Source organism: Hesperophylax consimilis, chromosome 7 (genome assembly GCF_061612785.1).
Source record: "Hesperophylax consimilis isolate HC1 chromosome 7, BYU_Hcon_1.0, whole genome shotgun sequence".
Classification (NCBI taxonomy): domain Eukaryota; kingdom Metazoa; phylum Arthropoda; class Insecta; order Trichoptera; family Limnephilidae; genus Hesperophylax; species Hesperophylax consimilis.
This window is the reverse complement of record NC_142842.1, coordinates 25,775,972-25,800,276: the sequence shown is the minus strand read 5'-3', so window position 1 is coordinate 25,800,276 and position 24,305 is coordinate 25,775,972. Positions and strand designations below refer to the sequence as shown.

Here is a 24,305-nt window from a genome sequence, read left to right as displayed (position 1 = left end):
GAGTTGTGCTCTTTCATCGATAAAAAAATAATTTCAAAGCATCCAAATAATTATTTATGAAAAAGCGTCATGGCGTATTTGGCGTCCCGACAGTTGTCTATGGTTATCAACACGAAAAAAGCCTCGCATGCAATCAGCTGTTTTTTGCAGTTTTTTTTAGATAGAATTTTACTTTGTGCGTTTACTGGGGCGTGACTACAATTTTCTGTCAAAAGAGTTCAACTGGTTTGGACATACCGCAATTTATTGACATTTTTGTACTATATAAATGTGACCACACTACCAAGGAATAAATATTTCCAAGCAAACCTGTCCATCTATGATCAGTCTGGTATGCTTTTATATTTTACATATTTTGATTTACATACCAATACTGTAATTTTAATAGAAATATTTTATTTACAAACATGTTAATACCGAAAAATACAACATCTTTCAAGTCCCTTCTCGCTTGTTTTGATTTTAATTTGCATGACGCCAACTTTAATTGCATGCCTTTATTCACGTTTGTGCAATTAATTTGTCCATAATTATGGATTTTTCCAGATGCAAGTAAAATCCTTTCAACGTTAGCGCTTATATACTCCTAAATCTTATTAGAATCCAGTAGTAAAAAAATCAACTGGATTATTCTCGTCCATTTCTCATAGTGATGCGGGAAAATGTTTGTTTGTCCACAATGTAAATAAAGTAGTGGTTTATTTGACTTCGGTTTCAAATTCGAATTATTATTGTTTATTGTAAGTGTAAATAATTACCTTGATATCAAAAGTTTTTTTTTTAATAAGTAGGCAAGGTCGAAATGTTTGTTAGCACTATTTTATTAGCTATATCTTCAGCTAATTATATTTATATATGAATATTTTCAGGATTCCCAAAAGCGTACATACCTTGACGTATATAAGATGGACCTGGCGGAAACAATGAAGAGTGTATTATCGAAGGGCGGTGGGAGTGGATCAGGAGGAGGGTCGAGTAGTACTGGGGGTGCCGGGGGAGGGGCCGGCGGGGGTGCAGGGGTGCCCCCAGGGGCGGAGGGCTACGTCACAGAGAAGTTGTACATGCTCCTGCAGCTCTACCTGCAGAATAAAGGCTGGAGTCCTAGTGTCGAGCTGCTGCAGTGTTTCACAGAGCTGAAGGAATCATCCATGCTGCCCAGTGCTTCATACCTACAGTGAGTATAAAAAACTTATATTATGCATATTCAATGAATTTATATGAAATACAATCTTAATTTTTGTTCTGTTATTGTGTGCGCATATTTTGTTTTGCATTAAAAATGTATTAACAAATAGTCTTTATGTATTTATTTATGATTCTGACTGTTGTTACATTCTGTCACTTATTATTATTATCAACATATTTATAAGTACTTACCTATTTTATTTTTTTTTAGTATTGAAAAATTATTTTAATGAAATAAAAGGATTTTTGATTAAGGCGATGCACTACGTCGTGTAATATTTTAAATTGAGCCGCTATCAATAACAACCCTTACGTAGATGGCGATAAGGTTTAAATTCCCGCTTAACACCATCCGCCTGTTTTGATTTATGCCAGAAAAAAACATGGCCAAAAAGTGCGTTTTATTTTATTGATGTTCAGGCATAAATATTTAATTTTTTTTCGATCATTTTATAAATAACTTAATTTGCCACATTATACAATAAAATCATAAGCGAAAATGGGTTCGTAAGTAGGAGATTTTGAACTTTAAAGCAGTTTTCATAGGCCTTTACACTATTTTTTTCTGGGCTTATAAAAAGACTTATCTAAAAAATACTCGACCATTTCAAAGGCCAAGATGTATTCTACTCGCAGTATTTAATTAAAGCATCTGAAACATTTCTAGGTGACCAAATTTTCAAACCAAAAACACATGATTTTGCATTACTACGTATGGCATCGCCTTATAAATTCAGGCAAGCCTCTGGAATTCCGGTTTCAAACAAAAATCATCATTCCTGGCGATTTTCTCTCTTTATATCGATTAATACGGAACAATTTACTTTTTTTTTGATATCTATGTATTTGTATAGAAGACATCAATAAAATTGATACTAAAATTACCACACGATAAAGTATTACTTTTTAAAACTTTTAGGTTGATGGCATCGAGAGTAGCGCTCGACACACAGGGCAGACTGATTCTGCGTGAGAATGGCAAAATAATCCTCCCTTACGAGCACTTTGCCAACGCCGTGATGTTGAAGCACATGAATGGGCCCCATGGGTTACATTTAGGGATCGAGGGAACCGTCAGAGCTGTTAGTATTACACATTTATTTTAGTTATTGACCCGTACTGGGTTTTTGTCTCTTATTAAGGGACAGTATGCTGTGTTTCTTATATTAACCCACTTCGGGCAGGAAGTATAGTTCCACCTGAAGTGCCCGCTTGAAGTGTTTTAATGCAAATTTTCATTAAATAACTGATATGCTACATCTCCGTTGGTGGTGTAAACAAATTGTTGAACCCTTGGGCAAGGTTCTATACTCTTTAAGAATAAACAAAATATTAACCGGTTAAAATATTAAACCGGTCGGTGGCCGAGTTGACATCGCGCTTGGGTCCCACTCGGGCGTAGTGTGTTCAATTCCTCGGCTGGCTAAGTCGTCCATCACAACACAAGCAACATTTTCAGCTTACTGTGGTGGTAGTAGGAGATTTTCAAATATTGTCAGGTTATTCGTAACCCGGGAATGTTTGTCTTTCTTTTTAATAAAAAAAAAAAAAAAAAATTATATTTTTAGCTTACACTTTCATTATTCTATTATTGACTTAAAAACTTACACGGATAGTACAAGTGCAGGTTCACTGAATTGATCCGGGCTGTATTCTGTAGGGTGAATGTTGCCCTGATGAAAGCCAACATTGACTTAATTTGAAGGCATCAGAAGAAGAAACCTCATGCCAGTATATTTTGTTGTTATTAGAATATCTTAGCGTAGCCACCATCGAGACCCGTCTCCTGTCCATAAATAAACCACTTACTAGATTGATATCTTTTTGTGCCAAACAAATTGGTCCTCAAAAACCATAGATATGCCAATATATAGACAGCACAATTCTCATTCGGAGCCTACTTATTATACTATACACCAATGAAAAACCCTGAAAGTTTATTCCGTAGGTGGTGGATATAGTTATAGGCAATAATATGACGTCACAATATTCACGGTTCCAATTTTCGATCGGAATTATACCCTCCTGCTCCCGTCTTTATTTCCAATACATTTTTTGAAACATTGATATTGAATTGATGAATCTAGAAAAGACTTATAAAAAAAATTGTAAGTTGGTACTTAAATACCTACCTACCAAATTATAAACCGTATATTTTTTTAAACATTTTAAAATTTCAAAACAGTAATTATATTATACAAAGAAACACTATTTCAATGATATTTCTTTTTTCAAACTTTCTTCAGGCTGGTAGGTTAATTAAACCTGACGATTTGACATTTAAAAAATAATCTTTACTGAACCATTAAAACGGTCGCCATCTGGAAATGGAAACGGAACTTTCAAACAAATTTTACAGGCGGGCGAAATGCAAAACAGTTTAGTAACAAGACTTAGCCACATAGTGTCAGTGGCAGCCAGTGTGGCTTTGTTTATTACACAAATCTACAGTTTTATTCCGAGATTGTTGAAAGTTGACTGTTAAAAATTCACCTATAAAACAAGAGGAAAGTCACTGTCTGCATGAGATTTTGAAAAACCACCCCCATTCCCTTATCCCACCCCAAAGCAGAATTTTGATACTACCCGACATTCAAAATAAGAGGAAAATTACTGACAACATCTGATTTCTAAAAACTCTGTGTAAAGCCCGGGCGATGCCGGGGACTTCAGCTAGTATTGAATACTTACTTGCCTATTCCAGGTTGTTGACTCGTACACGATAGGTCGCGAGCAGTTTGGCATGGAGAAGGAATTCATCATAGAAGTAGTGCAGAACTGCCCTAACCCCGCCTGCCGCTACTACAAGAGCCAACTAGAGCTCACGCAGAAGTCCATACAGCAGCACCTCTCACAGCAACCAACATACATACCAGGTTAGTTTGGCGCTTGTAATTATTCAACTGTTATTTCGAACTGTCAATAGAGTCTATATCAGGTTAGTTTGGCACTCGTAATCATTGAGCTGTTATTTCATATTGTCAACAGTCCAGGTTTGTTTAGCGCTCGTAATCTTTCAGCTGCTTTCAATATTTCAAATTGTCAACAGTCTATACCAGGTTAGTTTGGCCCTTGTAATCATTACATTTTTATATCATATTTTAAATAGAGTCTATGGACCTTACTAATAACATGTTTTAAAATTAAAAAAAAAAAAAACTGGTAAACAACCGTTTATGATACATAAATGGTTGTCAATCAGTTGTGTAAAATTTAAAACACATTTATTCGTAAGGCTGTACACCTATAAGTTTGTTATAAGCTGTGTGGAAGTAAGTATAATTTTAAGTAAACCCACTTACATAGATAAATACTGTCCTGCGGTGTTGTGGTTCTGTTAACAAAAAAAGCACTGTATTTCAGTCAGTGTTGTATTGGTTGCAGAAGCGGGCGGCCCGTCACTAGCTGACAGCCAGGCTGTCGAGCGGTTATTACGCGGCACGCCTCTCCCGCAGGACTTCCAATTACCACACCTCGCCGCTCTAGGTAAATGCAAACAACACCACATTTAAATTGCAGCCCGCTATAAACACATTCTGCAAACTACACAGTAGGCTGCGTGTATATTTGGAATTTTGTTTTATTTTCTTTATGATGGCAGCGATATCTGTTTTGACCTATACTATAATAATATTAATAAATTACAAACAATGTGGAAGTTAAGTAGGTACTGTTGACATGGACCTGGCCCCCTAGCACTAAGATTTTATGGATAATAACTTGTCATCATTCCCGAAACGATGACTATTTTCCGTCATTATCGTTAAAACCTTTTTTGATGTGCTTGTGAATCGAATTGAAATGTTGCTGGAAATTGCTATTTATAGTGATACTGCGACAAGATTTGAACAGCCAAGTACTTCCCAACCTTTCTCTTCCTCTCCCCACTTTCTTCGGCCTCACAAAATTCCCCAGTTTGTCGATGACATAGGATGTTTTTGGGAATCTTGCATAAGAAAAAAATTTAATAATATATTAACAATATCCATTGTCTTTTAGCCGCGAGTGGTATCGACCTGGGCTTGGAGTCAGGTAAAGCGGCGGGGCCGGTGGCTCCCCCTCCCTCCCACGCGGCGCACCCCGCCCACTCAGCGCTGGCACCCCACTCGGTGCACGCGGCCGCCGCCTTGCTGGAGAGGGAGCAGCGCGCCAGGGACAAGGGCCAGCAGCACATAAGGGAGGCCATAATTCACCAGCAGAACAGGTCAATATATTATATTACATTGTGTGTGGGGTATACAGTAGACATGGGCAGATTCATTCACAATAATGAATCAATTCAGTCTTATTCACCTGGTCAAGTGAACTAATTCATTGAATTCATTCATTTAATTCCTTGATTCGACACTTCATTTTGGTTTTGTACCTAGATTGCTCACATTTAGGAAACTTAAAGAAAGCAATAATGAACCATTTTTTCGCATTCACATAAATGTGTTCGTTTTGAAAAACACATTTTAAATTAACACACAAAAAATATCAAATATAGGGATTTATTTTGTACATTGCAGAAGTACATTTATAACTTTACTTAGAAAATCTGTATTTGTAAGCTTTACACTTTATAGCACAGAGTTCTTAAAGCGAGGAGAGCTTTGGAGTAACTTTAGTAAAAAAAGATATGTCGTTCCACAAAATAAACATGTTACAAACTTTTTAATAAATATGTTATTTTACGAACAAAAATAAAAAGTAATTTTACAAGTCACTAATAAAATCGTTGAAATGGGTGCCGCAAAGGACACGGAAGGCGCAGGGCGCTGGACCTCGAGAGGAATAGTCGGATGTTTATTTTTTAACTCCCATTTCTATATTGTGGAGCAATGTATCCCTCCATCTACTTCAGAAAAGTAACACCAAAGTTCGATCCTTTTTCTGGAAGACATCTTGGCTATTCAATATGTTGCTTTTTCCTATAAAAAACGAAGGTAAAACATCATTAAACAATACCAAAAATAAAAAGTCCCACTCGATTTTTCTTTTTTTGCATAGAAAATTTTTGCTGGCAAACTGAATCCCAGAATAAAAATTATTATTATCTTTCTTCGTAAAACTATCTACATATTTACTACAAAAAGTAGGTACCTTAAGATAACCTTTAAATAAAAAATATATTATTTTAGGGGCAATGAGATACGTTCTTAAAGCAATTATAAGAACTATATTATTACTATCCCACTTTTGTATATCCGACCCGTTCACCTGGAATAAGCTTCAACCACATATATATATTATATTAATTTATTTTAATGTTTGCAGGTACTTACCTCAATGGTAATTTTAAATCCATGCGCCAAATAAAAACTGGTTGAAAGTCTGAAATTGAGTAGCATACAATTCAGTACAAAAATACAGAAATCAAAACAAATTACTTGTTATCATCACACACAATTCGACAGTCAACTGATCTCGTTTTACGTCTACAAGTAGGCAGGTACATAAAAAACATACTTATAGGAACAATAACGTAAACATCGTTTTGTTTCTAAGCGTATTGCATTATTTTCGCATGTGGAAGGGAGAAGAATACAGGAGATACTTTCGCTTTTTTACTAGGATTCAGATTCCGAAGTAGAAAGTTTTCACCTGACTAGGTACTAAATCGAAGGTTTAGCCACGCGGGAACTAACGACGAACCGATTGACAGCTGACATAGTGCAATGAATTAGGAACTTCTGACTAGTAAGTGTGTTGTATCTATCTGCGACATGAATGACTTGCGTTCTTGCAGACGGTGCGGACGGACCTGTAACTAGTAAGGAAAGGGACTCGATAACGAATAGGGAATTGGGAACTCTGTCTCGAGTGTCACTGTCTCTGTTCTGTTTCACTTATTCCCTGAGATTGAGCGCTTGTCCGGACAGACTCGGTACATGGGACATAGGATTTGTATCTACGACGCGTGACGTCACAACTGAATACGGAATAAATTCATTAATTCCTTGACTGGGGACTGGGGAGAGTTTTTGGATTACGGCGCGGGACGCGGGATACTAGATACGCGATTTAGTGCGACAGGGCACAGTACATATAAACTCCGCGGCGCACCGCCATAGTACCGTAATAATATTTAATTAGATTTCTATGAAACACTATAATATTGAAGTCATTTAAAGTGCACATCATTATTAATTATTACCTTATTTCATGAAATAATTTAATTGTAAAATGTTAAGAAAAAAATGCCAACGATAAGGAATTAGGATTCAATTCCTTTTGAAAATGAGAATAAGATCGATTGTGTTACAAGATTGAATTAATTCCATGAATTAATTCAATCAATTTTGCCCACCTCTAGTATACAGTGCTTTCTTACTAACCCACCACCTCAAAAACTGAGCGAGGGTCCAATTAGTGAAAGCGGCGGTTTATAGTGTATACACATAATTATGCTAAAAATTAAAACACGTACATAATTTGTAAAAAAATGCTAAGCTACATATTATGTAAAACTAGTGGACTTCGCAATGCTTCGCTATTGCTAATATCTTTCTCGAGCGTCTCCTACTTCTTCCACCATTCACCACTGTATACCACAATGTTACTATCAACAAATAATATTGTATCAACTTTATTTGTACTCCTTATCTCATTCCGGTGCTGATATATTGCGTTAATTAAGTATTCCTCGACCATTCCCGACTTGAAGTTTTATATGTTAGTAGTACAATGCTTCGCTATTGCTAATGACTTTCTCGGCCATCTTTACTTCTTCCACCATTCAATAGTGTATACCACAATGGTACTGTTAAAAAACTATATTACATGGACTTTAATTCAAGTCCGTATCTCATTCCGGTGCAGAGATATTGCGTGAAGTATTCCTCGGGCGTCCCCCACTTTTCTACCATTCAAACCACTCTCTAAACACTCCTGGCACTAAATAACTACTTTTACAGTTTTGTGAGTACAAACATATGCAGGCTAAATTTTTATACAGGGTGTCCGGAAACTCGTAGTACAAGCGGGAAACTGGTGAATCTACATCACATTTGGAGTCGATTTTGTAGTATATATTTTTTTTATTTGAGCTTTCGTTATCGAGTAAATCGAGTTTGAAGTTGATTTTTTTTTTTTTTTTTTTTAATCAAATTCTTATAAATTATTACTGAAGATCAAAGTACCCAACTAATTAAAACTATTTGAAAGTAAAACAAATGAAGAAACTCGGATTTGAAGCATTATTTTGAAATCACCCTTCATTTAACCCGGTGTAATCATAAAATATTTCTGCTCTGCAGGGTTAAAACATCTGTTATTCAACCCTAAACACCAGAAAAAACTTTAACCCTAAAATAGCCGAAAAATATATTTTTTTGGTTTTTTTTTTTTTTTTTTGAAAATGCTCAAATCAAAAAACTTTATGTTTTTTTGGGTTCCCCATGTGGTGTAGATTCTCCAGTTTCCCGCTTGTACTACGAGTTTCCGGACACCGTGTATATTAAAAAGATAAAAATAAATAATAATAATATTTGGATGATTTGTATAGCGCCGTTTTTGTGCAAAATCATCTCAAGGGCGCTGTACAGATATATAATATATTTCTACAATGATCTATGTTATTACTAACTATAGACTAGTCAAACTATTATCAATTTATTGCTAACAGATAGCATCGATCGCTTCGTCGATCACTAATACAAAGCTATATGTACAATGCATTTGATTGATGAACGTGATGTTAGAATATACATATATGTATTACAAATAACATCGTATTTCCAGAGCAATCGCCCAGCAGAATCTGGAGAAGTATGGGCTGGCCAACTTGGAAAAGCAGCGTGCCATTCAGCAGCAGATGGAGAATCTGAGCCAGCAGACCAAGGTGAAGGCCTCCAGTGGACTTGCCACCAATCCCATTGCTCACTACGATGCCTCCGACCACAAGCTCAATGACTTCTTGAGGTGAGGAGTTGAATTTTTAGCTGGGTGATTACTATCAAATTGAGCAGATGCTTTTTTAATTTGCGTAACAAAATTTATTGATGGATTTTTGTTCTACAGTGAAATCTATCGTTTTTGAAAGGACCTATTGAAAAAAACGATGAATTCGGGAAAAAAATGCAGGCAGGAATATATAAAAATGCTACATTCATACAAATGTCATGTTCCTTGGGAGAGCTGCATAGTTATCTACAAATAATTAATTAATCTATTTTAAAACATACGGCACAACATGTGCCATTAACATAATAATAAAATATTTTGTTCTTTTACGCCTACTGCTGTGTCAAGGTCCCTAAAAACAAATTTAAAATGTTCGTAGTCATCCATGGCTTTTTGTTTGCTTAATATTTTACAGGTAAAGTTTTCATATTCTTAAACCACCGACATAAACTTAGGCGGTTTGCCAATCTCAATTCCATCGCTGTTGATGCAAAACAACAATGATATCCTCTCTTTCGACCCTTTACCACTGTGTCAGGACTTCACATCAATGTGTCTTTCTAGTTTTCAAAGATTTTCCGCACAGTAAAAAGGTCGCATGTGCCCACTGCCGTGTCTGACACAGCAACGACATAACGCCAAATAATGACTGATATCAAAAATTTCGAATGATCCTCTTGTTGTTTATGAGTACCGTTAATTGAAACCAAGCATTTAGCTAGTCCAACGAAGGCTACCCATATTCTAAATTAAAGGCTGTCTAAATTTAGGTAGACGATTTTTTCGAGTCTATTTTTAAATTTCCGCAACAGCTCTATTTTAAAAGGTACAAATATAAGATAAACAATGAAATATAGGTGGATTCATTGGCTTTAAACGACATTAAGCAGTTTATATGTATCCATATATTAATGTTTGGAGGTGTGATTTTTTAATGAGCACTGCCGAATTTAAAACCGAATGCCTGGTAATATCCATGGCTCAAGGCATTTATTTTGTAAATACCGCATCGCTCGAGTGGTTAGCTATGAAATGTTGTTTCGTATGTTCACATTTTGAAAAACGATCGAACGAGCAACATATTTAGCACCTAAACTGCGTGCTTTAAATGATGAATGCGGTAAAATGAAACATGAAGAAACGATCGATGTGATCTATTTTTTTAGATTTTTGTATAAAATGAATTCGGGACTGAAAGAAATACACAACAAATGTGGGAAAATGATAGTTCGGAGAACGATCGATTTAGAATTCGAGATTGTTGAGAATATTTCATGTTGAAGTTTTGCTAATAATTATATGCACACTATTATTATTATTTGATAAGCAGGCAGCGTTATGCTGATGCGTTCATCAGAGCCGGCCTTGAGCCAAACAAACGGTGCCTGATAGAAGATTACTGTAATCAATAATATTAAGATGATTTGTGTATTGGCACCCGGAGCAGACAGCTCCAATTGCGCATGGGGCCGGCCCTTGCGCTCATGTTTAATTTCAAAATAAGTTTAACAGTAATTGAGTTGATTTATATTAAAGATAAGTTATTTCTTTCTTCTCACCAAATAAGAATCCAATCGAGCTTTAACAAAGGCCTCGGCCATATTTTGACAGAAGGTGGGAATATTTCCACTTTGTAATAAAATCCATAAAACGTATTCGAAAACTAAAAACTTTATTTAGAAAGATGATAAAGTACGCTTTCAACTTTTATTATTATATAAATGAAAATATAATTTTTGAAATATTAACAAATTCTTTTCACGAAACGAGAAAACTCGTCATACGTCTTTTTACAGTAAGACGAGTTTACTCGTTTTGTTGCGCAAAGCGGTAAGGAGCAGGAAACTTGTTAACAAGGGGTTCTAAATGGGTGCGGGGTCATGTGTTTTCTATTGTCGGCGGTACCCGATCTATCTACCTGTCAATACAATGAGTTTGAAACACAACAAAAATAACAAGGGTAAAAATAAACAGTCCGAACATTGGAATTATTTTATTACCTGATATACCTGATAATTTTATCAAAGGATTTTGTTTTTGCATTTTCTTTCGTCTCGCCAGTAACTGCTTTGTACCGCTTTCGTACAGACGTCTTATATTCGTGTTTCTGAGTTAATTTTGCTTTTATTAAACGTTTTTGGATATTAAATTTTCGTATTAAATACCTAAGAACTATTTTGTGTTGGTGAAAAATCTCAAGTTTTTTTTAACTGCCTCTTGTTTCTTGAGTGATATTGTTTTTGATAAATATTATTTTTGAATGCTATACATAATTTAACTTTCCTAAAGATTATAATTTTACTTTTCCCGAAAATGAATCAAGATACATACGAGAGTGACGATGAATTGTTTGCTGACAATTTATCTAATTGTTCCTGCCAAAGTGACATAGAAAGTTTATCCGATTACGATCCTTGTGAAGAAGATGTTATTCCTCTTCCATCAACGTTTGCCCGAAGAAGAATAAGTTCATCATCTAGTTCTGATTTAGGCCATGGCGAAGAATGTCATTAAGAGATACTCCACCAGTTTTGGAGGAGTTTCTAGGGCAGCCAGGAATAAATACCGAGGATGTTCCTGACAGCGTGGTAGATGCCGTAAATTTGTTTATCGACAACAATTTGTTTGCGTTCCTTGTGGAGGAATCAAACCGTTATTAACCGTTAGTCGGAACTGGCATAAATAAAAACGTTTTACGTCGTTGTCGCGTATGTTCCGCTCACAAACTACGCAGTGAAACGCGGAACATGTGCAAGTTTTGCAATGTGCCCCTGCATAAAGGAAATTGTTTTGAACGCTATCACACATTGAAGCACTACATATTAGGTTATAGTTTTTTTATATGTACATATTGAAAATTTCTAAATAATCTTGTAATTTTGTATGAATTAAGTTATTTCGATTGTGAAATACTGTTTTTTTCTATGATTCCCAAGAAAGTAGAATGTTTTTGTTCATAAAAAAAAGGAATTACACATACATTGCTAAGTAAATAAATAGATACATCTTTTTAAAGGAAAACACTGAAAGTTTCATCGAAACATATCAAATAGGTCATAAGATATGAATATTTTGCGGAAAGTCTAATTTTGGCGCTAAAATTTAAAAAAACATCCGCGCTACTCTGCGATTTGGCGGGAAAATGCCCGACCATATAGTGTTAAAATTTTGAATGTGAATATATAAATAAATTTTAAATGGCTCACCTTACGTTTTTGTAACTAAAATTACTGATAATGAAAAAATGTACAAAAACACGCATTTTATTAGACAAATGTATTACAAACGTTATTGACACCTCACTTTTTTGTCATTTCATATAATAATAATTAATAAAATTTACACGTTTCATAATCTTTTTTGAAATTGCGTTCGAAACCTTGGTTTCATAAAGGTGCACATTTTAAATCTTCTGTGGTTAAATTCTACAATTGAATATAAAGCTTGGTGTTTTCTCTTTCTAATACTGTTTAGATGATATTTCTCACCATGACAGTAAGGGAGATACAGTGATTTCTATGAGACCATATGAGTTGTTTCCCAAAAGTGGACAAATTAGCCTGAAGGGTTAAATAGATTTATATTTGTAGCATTGATGTTTCATGCTTCCACTACTCTATTTGCAAGGGACAGTTTCTTAGGATTGGATTGAAAAGGTGTTTTAAATTTGTATTGATGGTGAAGATTTCTTAAATATCAGGGCAACTATAACCACTCGAGCAATGGCATATTTACAAAAAAATTGCTTTGAGCAAGATTTTCAGGCATTCAGTTTTGGATTCGCCCGCGCTCATTCGAAAAATCATACCTCGAAATATTAATCCGTAAACAAATAAACTTCTTACTGTGGTATAAAGCCAATTAATCTACCTATTTTTCATAATTTTATAAAATAAAATCAATAAGTTTTATAAAATAAAATCATAAATAAATTTGCAAAAACCGTCTACATAAATTTAGGCTTTAAATTTAAATTTATCATCTAAATATGGGTAGCCATCATTCGACTGGTGAAGATAAAATTTTAAAAGTTTTAGTTAAGTCACCCCTTTCTCTTTTTTCTTTTAATGTTGGTAATTTTAGTTCCTTAAGTTTGTCTTCATATTGCTGGTCTTTAACCGCTTCTGTGCCAAGAGCGAGTTAACTCGCATTCTTGGCCTGCTGTGCACAGCTACACTTCTACCTACTGGCATTTAAAAGGTTAAAAGCTATTGGTATTTTTGTAAATCGACTGTACTATCTCTATTAGATCTATATCCTTCGCAAAATATGGACTTTATACTTGGAAAACATATCCCAGGAGACGTCGCACATAAGTTTTGTCTGGTGTTAGATCAAGGAATTGGTAATCAACTATGGAGATTAGACACTGACAGCCAATATGGTTTCTAATCTTATTCAAACATTATTTCTTACAGGTTTAAAAATAATTTTTAAATGTTTCATTTTTTGAATGGACAAATGCATCAGGTTCCAACCCAGGTGTCGCGGGTTCAATCCTCTGCTAGATAAATCCCCCATCATTGCAAAAGCATATTTTCAGCTTGTAATGAATGATGGAAGGAGGAATATTGTCAGATTATTCATAAACATATGAATGTTTGTTTTATTTTAAATAGAAAAAACACTCCACATGCAAAAAAAATTGTGAAGTGTAAGTAAGATTTTCTGCTTTATATTTACCATTTACAAATCTGTCTTTTTTCTCGTAAGTTTTACATTTTAATTGAAATTTCCATTTTTCATTCCTTCCAGAGCCAACCTGGAGACCCTGGAGGGCCTGTCGGGGGGGGCCACCGCCACCGCCGCTGGGGCAGGAAGCACCGCGGGGGCGGGGGGGGCGGCTGGTGCGGGCGGGGGCCAGGAGCGTGTGGTGCGTGCTTTTGCCGAGCTGGCGCGCAACCTGCACCGCATGCGGCCCTGCGTGCGCCCCGCCATGTGCAAGCCCTACGGCAAGCAGAGCGAGCAGCTGCAGAAAAGTAATGCAATGTTGTTTCTTAAATTTTTTCACAAAGTTAACCTGTCGATAAGGAGACGGTTTGCGAATCTACTAAAGGTCACAAACCATGGACACATTGTGCTACCTCCTTATTTTTCTGTTTGACTTATCCCTTATCCACTCGAGCGATGGCGTATTCACAAAAAAAATGCCTTCAGCGATGGAGGTTTATGGGTGTTCAGTTTTGGATTCGCCCGCGATCATTCTAAAAAAATCACACCTCTGAATATTAATAAGGAAACATTTAATCTGCTCATTGTAGTTTGAAGCCAATGAATCAATCTATATTTCATCATTCATACTATATTTGTGAGTTTAAGAAAAAAATTTAAATCATAAATGAATTGAAATAAATTGTCAAAACACTCAAATATGGCTTAAATATGGGTAGCCATCATTCAACTGGTTATTGCCTCACAGTAACTCAGTCCTTTTAACCTTTACTCTGCTGTAACCGTGAAACCGTGCCCTCAGCGTTGGTAAGTTATAAAGAAAATGTATGAATGTCATAAAAAGTACCAGACACATCCCGTGGCGAGCCCAATGTCAAATGGGCCACCTAAAATAAATCTAAATTTTTGCAATAATTCTTAAAAACCCTTTGAAGATTTTGACCGAGAATTTTTTTTACATATTTTTTGTTAATCCTTACCCATGTGCTACATTTTCATTTATAAAGTAATTATAAATTTATTAAATAATGTTTCTTCTAACAAGTAATGTTTTGTTTTCTTGTTTTTAGTACTAATGGATACCATTCAGTTGGTGCAGTCTTTGCGGAGCTACCTTCCTCCTCCACATATTCAAGTAACATCCTGGAAAAACGACGATAAACTGAGGTAAATAATCTTCTCAAACTTTTACTTTATGTTTTAATAATAATAATAATACTTGAGTCCTATAGTTCAATACACCATAAGTCCACTTCGGTGAAATCTTAGCAAACATTTTTTTCCAATTATAACTTTTTAAAGTAAAAACTTATGTATTATATTTGGAAAATCATTTATTTTGTGTGCTAAACATATGTAGACAGCAAAGTACACCAAAATAAATCATTTTTATTTTTAAAAGTTACACAGTCAAACTTGGTTATAACGATCACTGCTATAATGAGTAGGTAATTACAAAACAATATTTTGGTTCAGGCTTATCTTTATATAATTGTTGGCTGTTATAATGAGGTCGATTTACTGATATACCATGCAAATAATTTTGTCAACACATTTTACTGAATGGGTCATTGGGTCTGAAAAAAAAAACTAATAATTGTGAATTATTCTCGAAGTAAGTAGTAACAAACAAAAGAGCAGTATAGCGCGGCGGTTAGCTGCCCCCGTTAGGTGCACAATGGCGGCTGGTGGGAATTTCCTATCCCGTTAGGGCCGGTTCATATTTATATGGCACTACCTGTGTAAGAATGTTTGTTTTACTTCATATTTCCGATTTCAGATTGTGTACATTCAATGTTGTAGTAACACATGTAGTATTTTCACAAGTTCATTAATGTAGAATTACCGCCCTCTAGCGACAAAAGAGTTATAACATTTTGAGAAATTTCGCAAGGCGTATAACAGCCGCTTAAAGGGGCTGACAGATTATATAACGCTATACGCATCATGGCTTGGACTATTTCAGCATACCGCTCGCCATACAATCCCAATGGGAATGTATGGCAAGCGAAATGCTTAAATAGGCTAAGCCACGAAAATATAGCGCGCTTACAGCGTGATCTGTCACAGGCTTAAAATAATTATCTAATTTATATTAAAATATAAAAAAATATTATCAAAACAAAAAAATACTACTATGTATAACATTTGCTGCCAGGAGCTTTTGTAACCATTAAAATTACATATGATTGGTCCACCCATGGGAGTAATTTACACTGAACTGGTTAATCAATCAAAAATAATAATACCTAATCACTACTTGAAAGGTTCATCTGCAAGATTCTTGCAATGATGAACCTACTACTTAGTTGATTTCTTTAGTAATTTTTATTCCTTTGACCCCCATTTCATAAGTCCTTTACCGCTCCCTTTGAGACTTTCACCGCCTCCCATTTGTCCTCTAGGCCACCCCACCGCCCCATATACAGATTGTATCAGCATATACCCGAAGGATTTTAACCAGCGATTCCTGATCACAATTTGAGTTCAAAATGTAGATGTCATTTTGCTGTCCGGTGATATATTTTTCAAATGCTACTGATCACACTGCCACATGTGATGCACGCTCTGTGTCCTCTGTTTGGTGCTGCTGGAACGAGACGGAGTGCGAATCACGTGACCCACCAGTATGTAGTGGCGACATGTGATGGAAAGGTATATTTTTGTTTTAATTGAAAAAATAATTCATTAAATAACAAAATGAAACTACATTTTTTTACTCCAAATATGATCAGGAATCGTTGGTTAAAATCCTTTGGGTACATGCTGATTTACCCTGCATATTCGTCTCATAATATAAATTCTGATTTCAGATCCGGCAGCGTGGAAGATCTGACGGCCGAGCCCAGGAAGATAGTGACGGGAAACTGAACTCCCCACCATTTGTGGCTTAGCTCTAAACGCCAGGGATGTCTCTAAATATCAAAACAACTGTAATATGCATTATCCGTTCAGGTCTGCAGCCATTACTGTTTAATTTATGTATCGCATTCATTCTTTTTTATTGATCTCTAAATATCTAAGAATCTGAAGTTCTTGCCCAGCATCTGCGATGGTATATTATTGATATAGAAGTTCTCAAATGAATTTACCTACAAACTTGTTTAGTGTTGTTTTTGTTCACTCACATATGCATGAACCAAAATTTAAACCAAATGGTTATTTTACTGGCTCCTGTTTTTTTAAAATAATTTTTATTTAATATGATAATACATATTATGCATTTTTAACTTTGTTATGAACCACTTTTTAAACATAATACGTAGGTACAAACATTTATTATTAGTTATTTTTTTAGGTAACCAAGTTTTTAATTTTTTTTTACGAATTTCCATTTAAATCAATATACGATAGCAGAGAAAACTCCAAAGGATATTTGTATTAAAGTTCATTTGAGAATTTCCCTCGTTATTTCATAAAATTCTAGTCGAAATTGGTTTATTTGGTCACTCATTACGTATGTATGTAAAGTTGCATATTCTCGAATTCTTCCGTTAGAAGTAATAATTGTAAAAATAAATGGTATGTCGTCCAGGTAATATGATCAACAACTGTGATATCGTGAAAATATAATGAAACAAAATCAAAATTAAATTTTGAGAAACATTTTAATGTTTTGATTCTATTTGTTGTTCTAAGTGTAAATGTTAGTGTGAAGCATTGGTCTGGAATACCCAAGTGACCCCACAGAATGAGGTATACATAGTTGTAAATTAAGACTATGTGATGCATACAACTTTTAATTGTTACAGTAGCGCGTTGATGGTTTAGTCAAATGCTGACACTCGTATCTGAATATCGTGGTTATCTGTGTAACCTTGATAATGCAGAGATGGATCAATCAATGAGATAGGTTTGTTCAAACTTATCTGGATGTTTTTGCAACTGTGAATGCAACATATGAAATTTCCCTTTTTTCCCAATTATTTTTACGTGACACTTCGCAAGAGCGTCCCCTGTCTGTACAGTGTAAACAGGTCCCACATAGGTCCACTTTTGTGGTCCGGGGCGAGCTAGTGGTTAAAGTAAGCCATCTCCCTGATTAAACTTTTTGCATGGAGCATGCACAAATGCACATGGCAATTAAAAGTTTAGTTGTGGCAACAATAGTGTGCATCTAGTGTGTTAGTAGCATCATTGTCCTTATAGTTTATTTTGAATCCAATTAGCTGCAAATATTTCCCACTACTCGATCTCTATTATTCTTAATTATATTCTTGTAAATTTAAAAATACATAAAGCCATCTTAAAGTGCAAATGTAAAGGTACGGATACATTTGCGAACCGAGATGCGAGAATAAGGGAAAGGAAGGAAGCAACAGCAAATGGCGCGAAACGCCGCTTGCGGTTGCTTCCTTCCTTTCCCATAATTCGAGGCGAGGCTCGCGTTTCGGTTCGCACATGTATACGCAGCACAATACTTTATTTATGGACTGGTTTTTCCACATTTCTAAAATTTGCATTTCATTATGCAATAAGCAACAATAATTTCTCTTCCATTATAACCACTGAATTTGTGGATGACTGGTATTCTCGTTCTGGTAGGAAACTTGGTGTATTTTGTACCAATGGTGTGAAGGCTTCTTCTTTGTGTGAGTAAGTCAGCTTTGCCATGGAAAGTTCCCGTGAGCTGTGGCCCTTCTTGTGTGTATATCTTGTGTTTAGTTCTATTTCTATTGGTAGGATTTTAGCATGATGTCATACATATTATAAACACGAGCCAGTGGCTTTTGACAATATTATAAATCATTATTTGTTTGTAAATTATGTACTACATTTATGTATTTTAAGCATGGCAGTCTCTATGAAATTACTGTATTTCATTTTAATATAAAAATTTACAACAAATTGTCATAATTATGTATGTTGTATGATATTGTCTAGTGTCTGTTTTGTTATTCTATAATTTTATTTCAAAGCTATTTTTGTGGCAAGCTATTTTATATTTTTATCTCAAAACATTGATTACAAAATCTATAATCATCACTTTGTTATGTTTCGTATATTTTTTGTTTAATAGATGTTTTATGTAGGTATTATTCTTTTTTAAAAGAAAAGCATAATAAATCAAATATTTGTTTATTTTGTCGGGAATTAGATTTCAGTTTTCATTGAATAATTGAATGTAAATGAAATTATTAGGTAGCTAATGAGAAAAATGTTCCAGGACTTGGTCCACATCCAGGTATACTATTTTACTATAGACTACCAAAATGGATAGACCAACCCATCAGGGAAAGGGGAACAAAACAAATTCACGGAGCGGGGAGGGGCCGTGACCTTCTCCCTTTCTGTGATCTGTCAATAAAGGAATCTGACAGTATGCAGGCAACTCGCATTCTAATATCACTATTTAGTCCTTGAAAATAAAATCTGCATACAAATCAATAGTTCTTTTTACAATAACACGCAAATTGCTGGCTGCGTAAAAAACTTAAGTTTGGATTTGTTTCCAAAATCAAATATTTTATAATTTACTCAACTAACTCTCTCATTTTTGCATCGCTACTTAACCCGATTTGTAGGCGGTTCTATTAAAAAACGAACATTTAGATCCTGCGCAGAAAAGTCCCACAATGAATTGCACTGCAAACCGTTGCCTTACTTTAATGAATTTACTTTTCTGTGCAGGGTCTGGTTAATCTGACGTGCACTCTTCGGCGGTCAATGTACGACTGATGTCGTAGTTTATTCAAAGCATTCTCTAACCCTCCTGGTGCCAAAAATATGATCATGTGGTTTGTCTCCAGCTTGTTGTAATGATGATACCCTGGTTTTATGTTTGGGCAAGTCTAACAATTTGGATGTCTACGTATTTTGTGTTGTGGAAGGAATTACTGTAGTTTGTTGGATTTATATTTTATGACTTTACTGTGGCAACATTTACGGGAACGGAGGTGCAATATTTCAAAAGATTTATAATTTGTGTGATGTGCGAACTGGTGCACAAAACTTACTTATCCAGTTGTGTTTTAAGAAAACCTCATCTTCTTATTTATCAACATTTTATATTTAGAATATTTAAAGTTCATCAACTTTATAAAGATACTTTTATTTTTTTGGTTTTATGTTTTTTTAAAACAAAAACAATGTCCTAAATAATAAATGATGTAATATTTATTTTATTTGCAGTGAAGCGATAGCAGTGTTACATCTATAATTTTTTTTTGCGTATTTCAGAAGGCACCAAGTGCCATTTATACTAATTATTTTTTAACATATATTTTTTTATATATTCAGTGATTTTTTAAAATCTCATATTGTGAAACTGTTTGTAAAATATGCGCAATTTTTCATTGAAAGCAAATGGTTTTCGATAGGTACCTACTTTATCTTAATTTTGATGTATTTAAAAAAATTTGAAGCAGTATTTTCTTGGAACTTTTCTTGGTAAATTTGGAACCAGTAAAATAATACAGTACTAATTCTGTTTAATATCAGCTGACCAAAAGTATTCTGAAATTGTCTTGCAAAGAGCGATGGCAGTTTTTAAGAGCCCTTTTAAAATGTAGCATACTTTTATTGGATAATATCTTTTCTCACTAAACCTGAATATTCTCTTTAATACATGACAAGTTTTATTTTTCTTTACATAATAATATGTACTACTTATAAATTATAATAAAATTGTTATATTTTCATGTGTACAGTTTAAGGCCTTTCATCCACAGGGATATGTTGTGTACTTACGTCACAAACAACTTGTCGCTGTCAGTCCGTACAAGTCCCTACTGAAATCTTGAGACCCGTAATGCCAGTAATCATTGTTGAATTCTCGAAACGTCAAAACTAGAATGTCATAACCTCACTCACAACCAAACAGTTTCTATAGCAGTCATTATTTGTTGACCATTTTGTTCCTAGCATTGGTCTAAAGCACCACACATTGTTACTAAATGTCTGACACAAGTGAACGCCATGCTTAAAGTCTTGACGATGTGAGTAGCGACGACCCAGGGGTGGTCGTCTGACTGCAGGAGACTTGCATCGCCGACGAGTTTACAAAATGTTAGTAAAGAGTGCTTGTGTACGAACCTCCACGCAGATGTATGGTGGTAGTCGCCAAGATACTTGAATAGTCGAGTATCGGGTACTTTCATATTCTTGTGGACGAAGGGCCTTACTCTTAGTTTACGAAAATAAATAATAGTTTGCCACGGATTATTGGAGAGGCTCTTTAATTTTATACTGAATCATTAGGTTTAATTCATCAGCTTCTTCCCATACTTCATCTTGTATTGTTAGTAAGAGCAAAGTAGCTTTTCTATTTATTTGTCACAGTGCATATTATACAAATAAGATTATAGTGTAAATAACATTTGTTTCCGCCACATTGGACAATGATCATTTCTCATATAATGTTTTCATGGAAGAGTGATCTGAATCTTTGTAACTAATCCTGTGCATGTATTGAACATTGGTATAGAATTCACAAAAGAAACTTACCACTTGTGTATTCTGTATGGAAGGTTTTATATAATTGAGATGAAATCATAGTAAGAATAGTGACATATACATTATGTTTGGAAATATCCATGAAATGATCCCAGTATTAAATTGTTTACTTTTCTAGAATTTAGGGTGACTGATAATGTAAAGTTAAGTTGATACACCAATGTTTGTTTAGCTGTACACGCTTGCCCACTGTCCGGACCGCTCTCCGGATCGGACAAAGGGAGAGGTCGCTTGAGCAGCATAAAGTAGCGTCTAAAGTTATCCCAAGACTGTTTATTAGATAGCTTTACTCTTTTTTACTCTGTCTGTAAGCTTTAGAGTCTAAATGTAAAGGTTAAATATTGGTAAAAACAAACAAACACTGTATAATTATATTAACTTTGCATGCTATTGTTTAGGTATTTGTTAGTTACAATACTGATCATGTGGAGTCAGTCGTTGGTTTTCATCATATTATTATGACGTATATCAATAATGAACAATCAATGATAAGAATTTACACTGAATGTTTAGAATAGAAACTCAACTCTGGCCGAAGTTACATGTGGGATAGTGAAGAGTACTCTCGTCTGCCATGAACAGAGGGGAACAATGGAATTGTAGATTTAATAAATTGCAAGTTGAGTGTAATTAATATATCTTGTCCTCGAGTAAGTTAAGTCCGCGGCTTTCTTTCAAAACTGTTTTCTTGGATAGTTAAAGAAAAGGAGAATGAATTACATCAGAAAAGCATAGACTGCAAATTGATCTCGAAGGAAAATGGAAAGAGTAGAACGATTTGAAGAAAAATAGCTTTCTAATAGTGAAATTAATGAGGTTTGTGAAAACGTGTTTTGTGATTTTGTTGATGGAAATTATTATTGTGAGAGTATTTTGTGGAGAAAGGTTGTGTAGATCTAGAAATAGGGAATGTCACATGCTGCTATCGGCCACAGATAAATACATAGTAATTATTAAAATATTTTTTATGATACATCACAAAGTGATATGCGCCTATATACATTTTTGTCTATTGTAAGAACTGCTTTTATGTGCAATAAATGAATACTTGAATACAACTACCGATTTATTATACCCTTATATCATTTTATTTAAAAAAGTCATACATCGTAATACTATAACAGGGGTCAGAAAACAAGGTGAATTGCCCAAAATGGGGTAAACATTCATATTGGGTGGTGGGGCTAAATGAACACGTACAACAAGGGTTAAATATACAAAATATTTGTTGAGGCAAATCAATATTGGAAATATGTTTATTGTCATTGTATTACTTTGTTAGTAGGTAATTATGTGTGTTTTTTTATACATACTTGTTTGACTGTATTTAATTTCATCAATGTAAGTCCAATACCCCGGAAGAACCATTTGTAAAGATGTTCACAAATGGACAAAAACTATCTAGGGATACACGCTCTTGCTTGATGGTTCAATCGCAGTATTGACTTTGACCAAGTATAAGCAGTCTATTGGTCAATTTCAAAATTTGAAAACATCAATCAAAGTGGCTTGTGCCAAAAAAAACCTATTGTTTCATGTGTGGCACTGGACTTGATTCTTGGACCGATGATATCCTATCTTGAATTTGAATGTTTTGTGTTTTCCGGGTTCTGCGGAATTTAAAAGTATTATAAATATCATTACTGTATTAAATATGCTACAATTTAAAAAGTACACAATTAGTCAGTTTTTCACAATTTCAAGTCTCGGGGGTAATAAATAGCATTGGACACTACATATTTTGACACATATTTTGGGGTACCTAATCTAAAAAGATCCCCGACCCCTATAGCTTACAACATTTATTTTTAGAATTTATTTGATAAAACATTGATTTTTCTTATGTTAATATTTTATTTGTAAACATTCAATAGAAATATAGAAGGTATAAATATAATCTATTTCACAGACAATGGATATCAAAATACAAAGATGATAAGAGGTAAGATAAGTAAACCAATTAAAACTTCTATTCAGTATTAGCAGTGGTTTCGAGGAAGTTTGGGTCTTTTTTGAAGATGAAGATGGAGTCGTTCAGCCAGTAGTAGGACTGGTTGAAGTCCCCCTCGCAGAGGTAGGGCACGCGCGACCACTGCATGACTTGGAGCCCGATGGTGCTGGCGCAGTAGCTTATGAAGGATTCCACTTGCTCTTCAAACGTGTGGCCTCGAATGGGCAGACGCTCCTTCGCCATGTGGTCAGATTCGTCTGAAAATTATAATTGAATAATACTTGGAAGTAGAAAGAAGAAGTCCAGTGCACCGCCCAGTGATGAGATGTGTAGGGAAATTTCCCTAGACATCACATAGAAAATAGTTTTTAGGGAAAGGGAAAAAGCACAAAAACCTAGGGATATACTCAAATATTGACAAAATAAGGTTAAATTCTTGGAAAATTTCAAATACCTAGGTAAAAATATCTTTTGATATATCCTTTGAAAATTTCGAAATTTTTAAATTTACTGGGGATATTTTTTGTTCTAAATTTTGTAGAGGACACTAAAATGTTGTGTGAGGACTTATTTTTCTCGAAATTCTCTAACCACCCCCCCCCCTCCCCCTCTGTATTCGAAAATCTTGTGGAGGAATCATTCTTCACCAAACTCCCTAGCCAACCCCCTCTCTATAGATTCGAAAATATATTGTGGGGAATCCAGTGAGCAATCGAAAATATCTCATACAAACCTATTCTGAAATCTATAGAAATATTTTTTTTTTGGCATATCATCACTGGCACTGCCCCAGACCTAGTTAGGAGAAACTACTACAGAGGCGGTGTAAGGAGAGGCTGGGAAAGGATGGAGGGAGGCCGCTGAAGTAGAGCAGGACAGAGACGCCTGGAGGCGCCTTGTCGATGCGATGGGTCTCCGACCCGAATAGGAAAAGGGAAGATGTATTATGGAAGCATGGACGACCACTTTTACATTACTTTCAAATCGACTAAACAAAGAGGCATTCATCTAATAAGCCTGCCATGTGCAACTTAGGCAAAACATAATGGAAGCTGGCAGGAGCGCCTGTGTTTCCTGGTAGTCCTGGGTTGTTTGTCAATGACCCGCTCATTGAATCGCCCTCATGAGCCACCAAAGAGCGAACGGGATTAATTTT

At 35.0% G+C, this 24,305-nt stretch overlaps 2 protein-coding genes across 3 annotated transcripts in view; one reads left to right on the top strand and one right to left on the bottom strand.

Moving 5' to 3' along the window:
- The first annotated feature begins 105 nt into the window (after nt 1-105).
- Nucleotides 106-17,806, top strand: LOC149422532 (uncharacterized). 2 transcript variants are annotated; one of them, XM_089633338.1, is made up of 10 exons: nt 106-331; nt 870-1,174; nt 2,105-2,267; nt 3,890-4,061; nt 4,570-4,671; nt 5,185-5,389; nt 8,911-9,090; nt 13,828-14,051; nt 14,814-14,910; nt 16,557-17,806. In XM_089633338.1, exons 1-10 carry the CDS (start codon nt 320-322, stop codon nt 16,612-16,614), a joined length of 1,518 nt encoding a protein of 505 aa, XP_089489464.1. In that variant the 5' UTR covers nt 106-319; the 3' UTR covers nt 16,615-17,806. The 2 variants fall into 2 exon arrangements, with proteins under 2 accessions (XP_089489464.1, XP_089489465.1); XM_089633339.1 differs by lacking the exon at nt 4,570-4,671.
- Nucleotides 17,807-22,441: 4,635 nt separating this feature from the next.
- LOC149422527 (protein-L-histidine N-pros-methyltransferase) overlaps nt 22,442-24,305 on the bottom strand; it is a 268,633-nt gene continuing 266,769 nt past the window's right edge. The window contains exon 6 of the mRNA XM_089633847.1: nt 22,442-23,406. Coding sequence (XP_089489973.1) covers nt 23,168-23,406 — 239 coding nt within the window. The 3' untranslated portion in view covers nt 22,442-23,167. The remainder of the gene's footprint in view (nt 23,407-24,305) is intronic.

What these genes read in the sequence shown, in the direction of transcription:
- LOC149422532 (XM_089633338.1), top strand. An exon ending in CCCAGTGCTTCATACCTACA is followed by an intron (nt 1,175 to 2,104) that starts GTGAGTATAAAA and finishes TAAAACTTTTAG; the next exon opens with GTTGATGGCATCGAGAGTAG. An exon ending in ATAATTCACCAGCAGAACAG is followed by an intron (nt 5,390 to 8,910) that starts GTCAATATATTA and finishes TCGTATTTCCAG; the next exon opens with AGCAATCGCCCAGCAGAATC.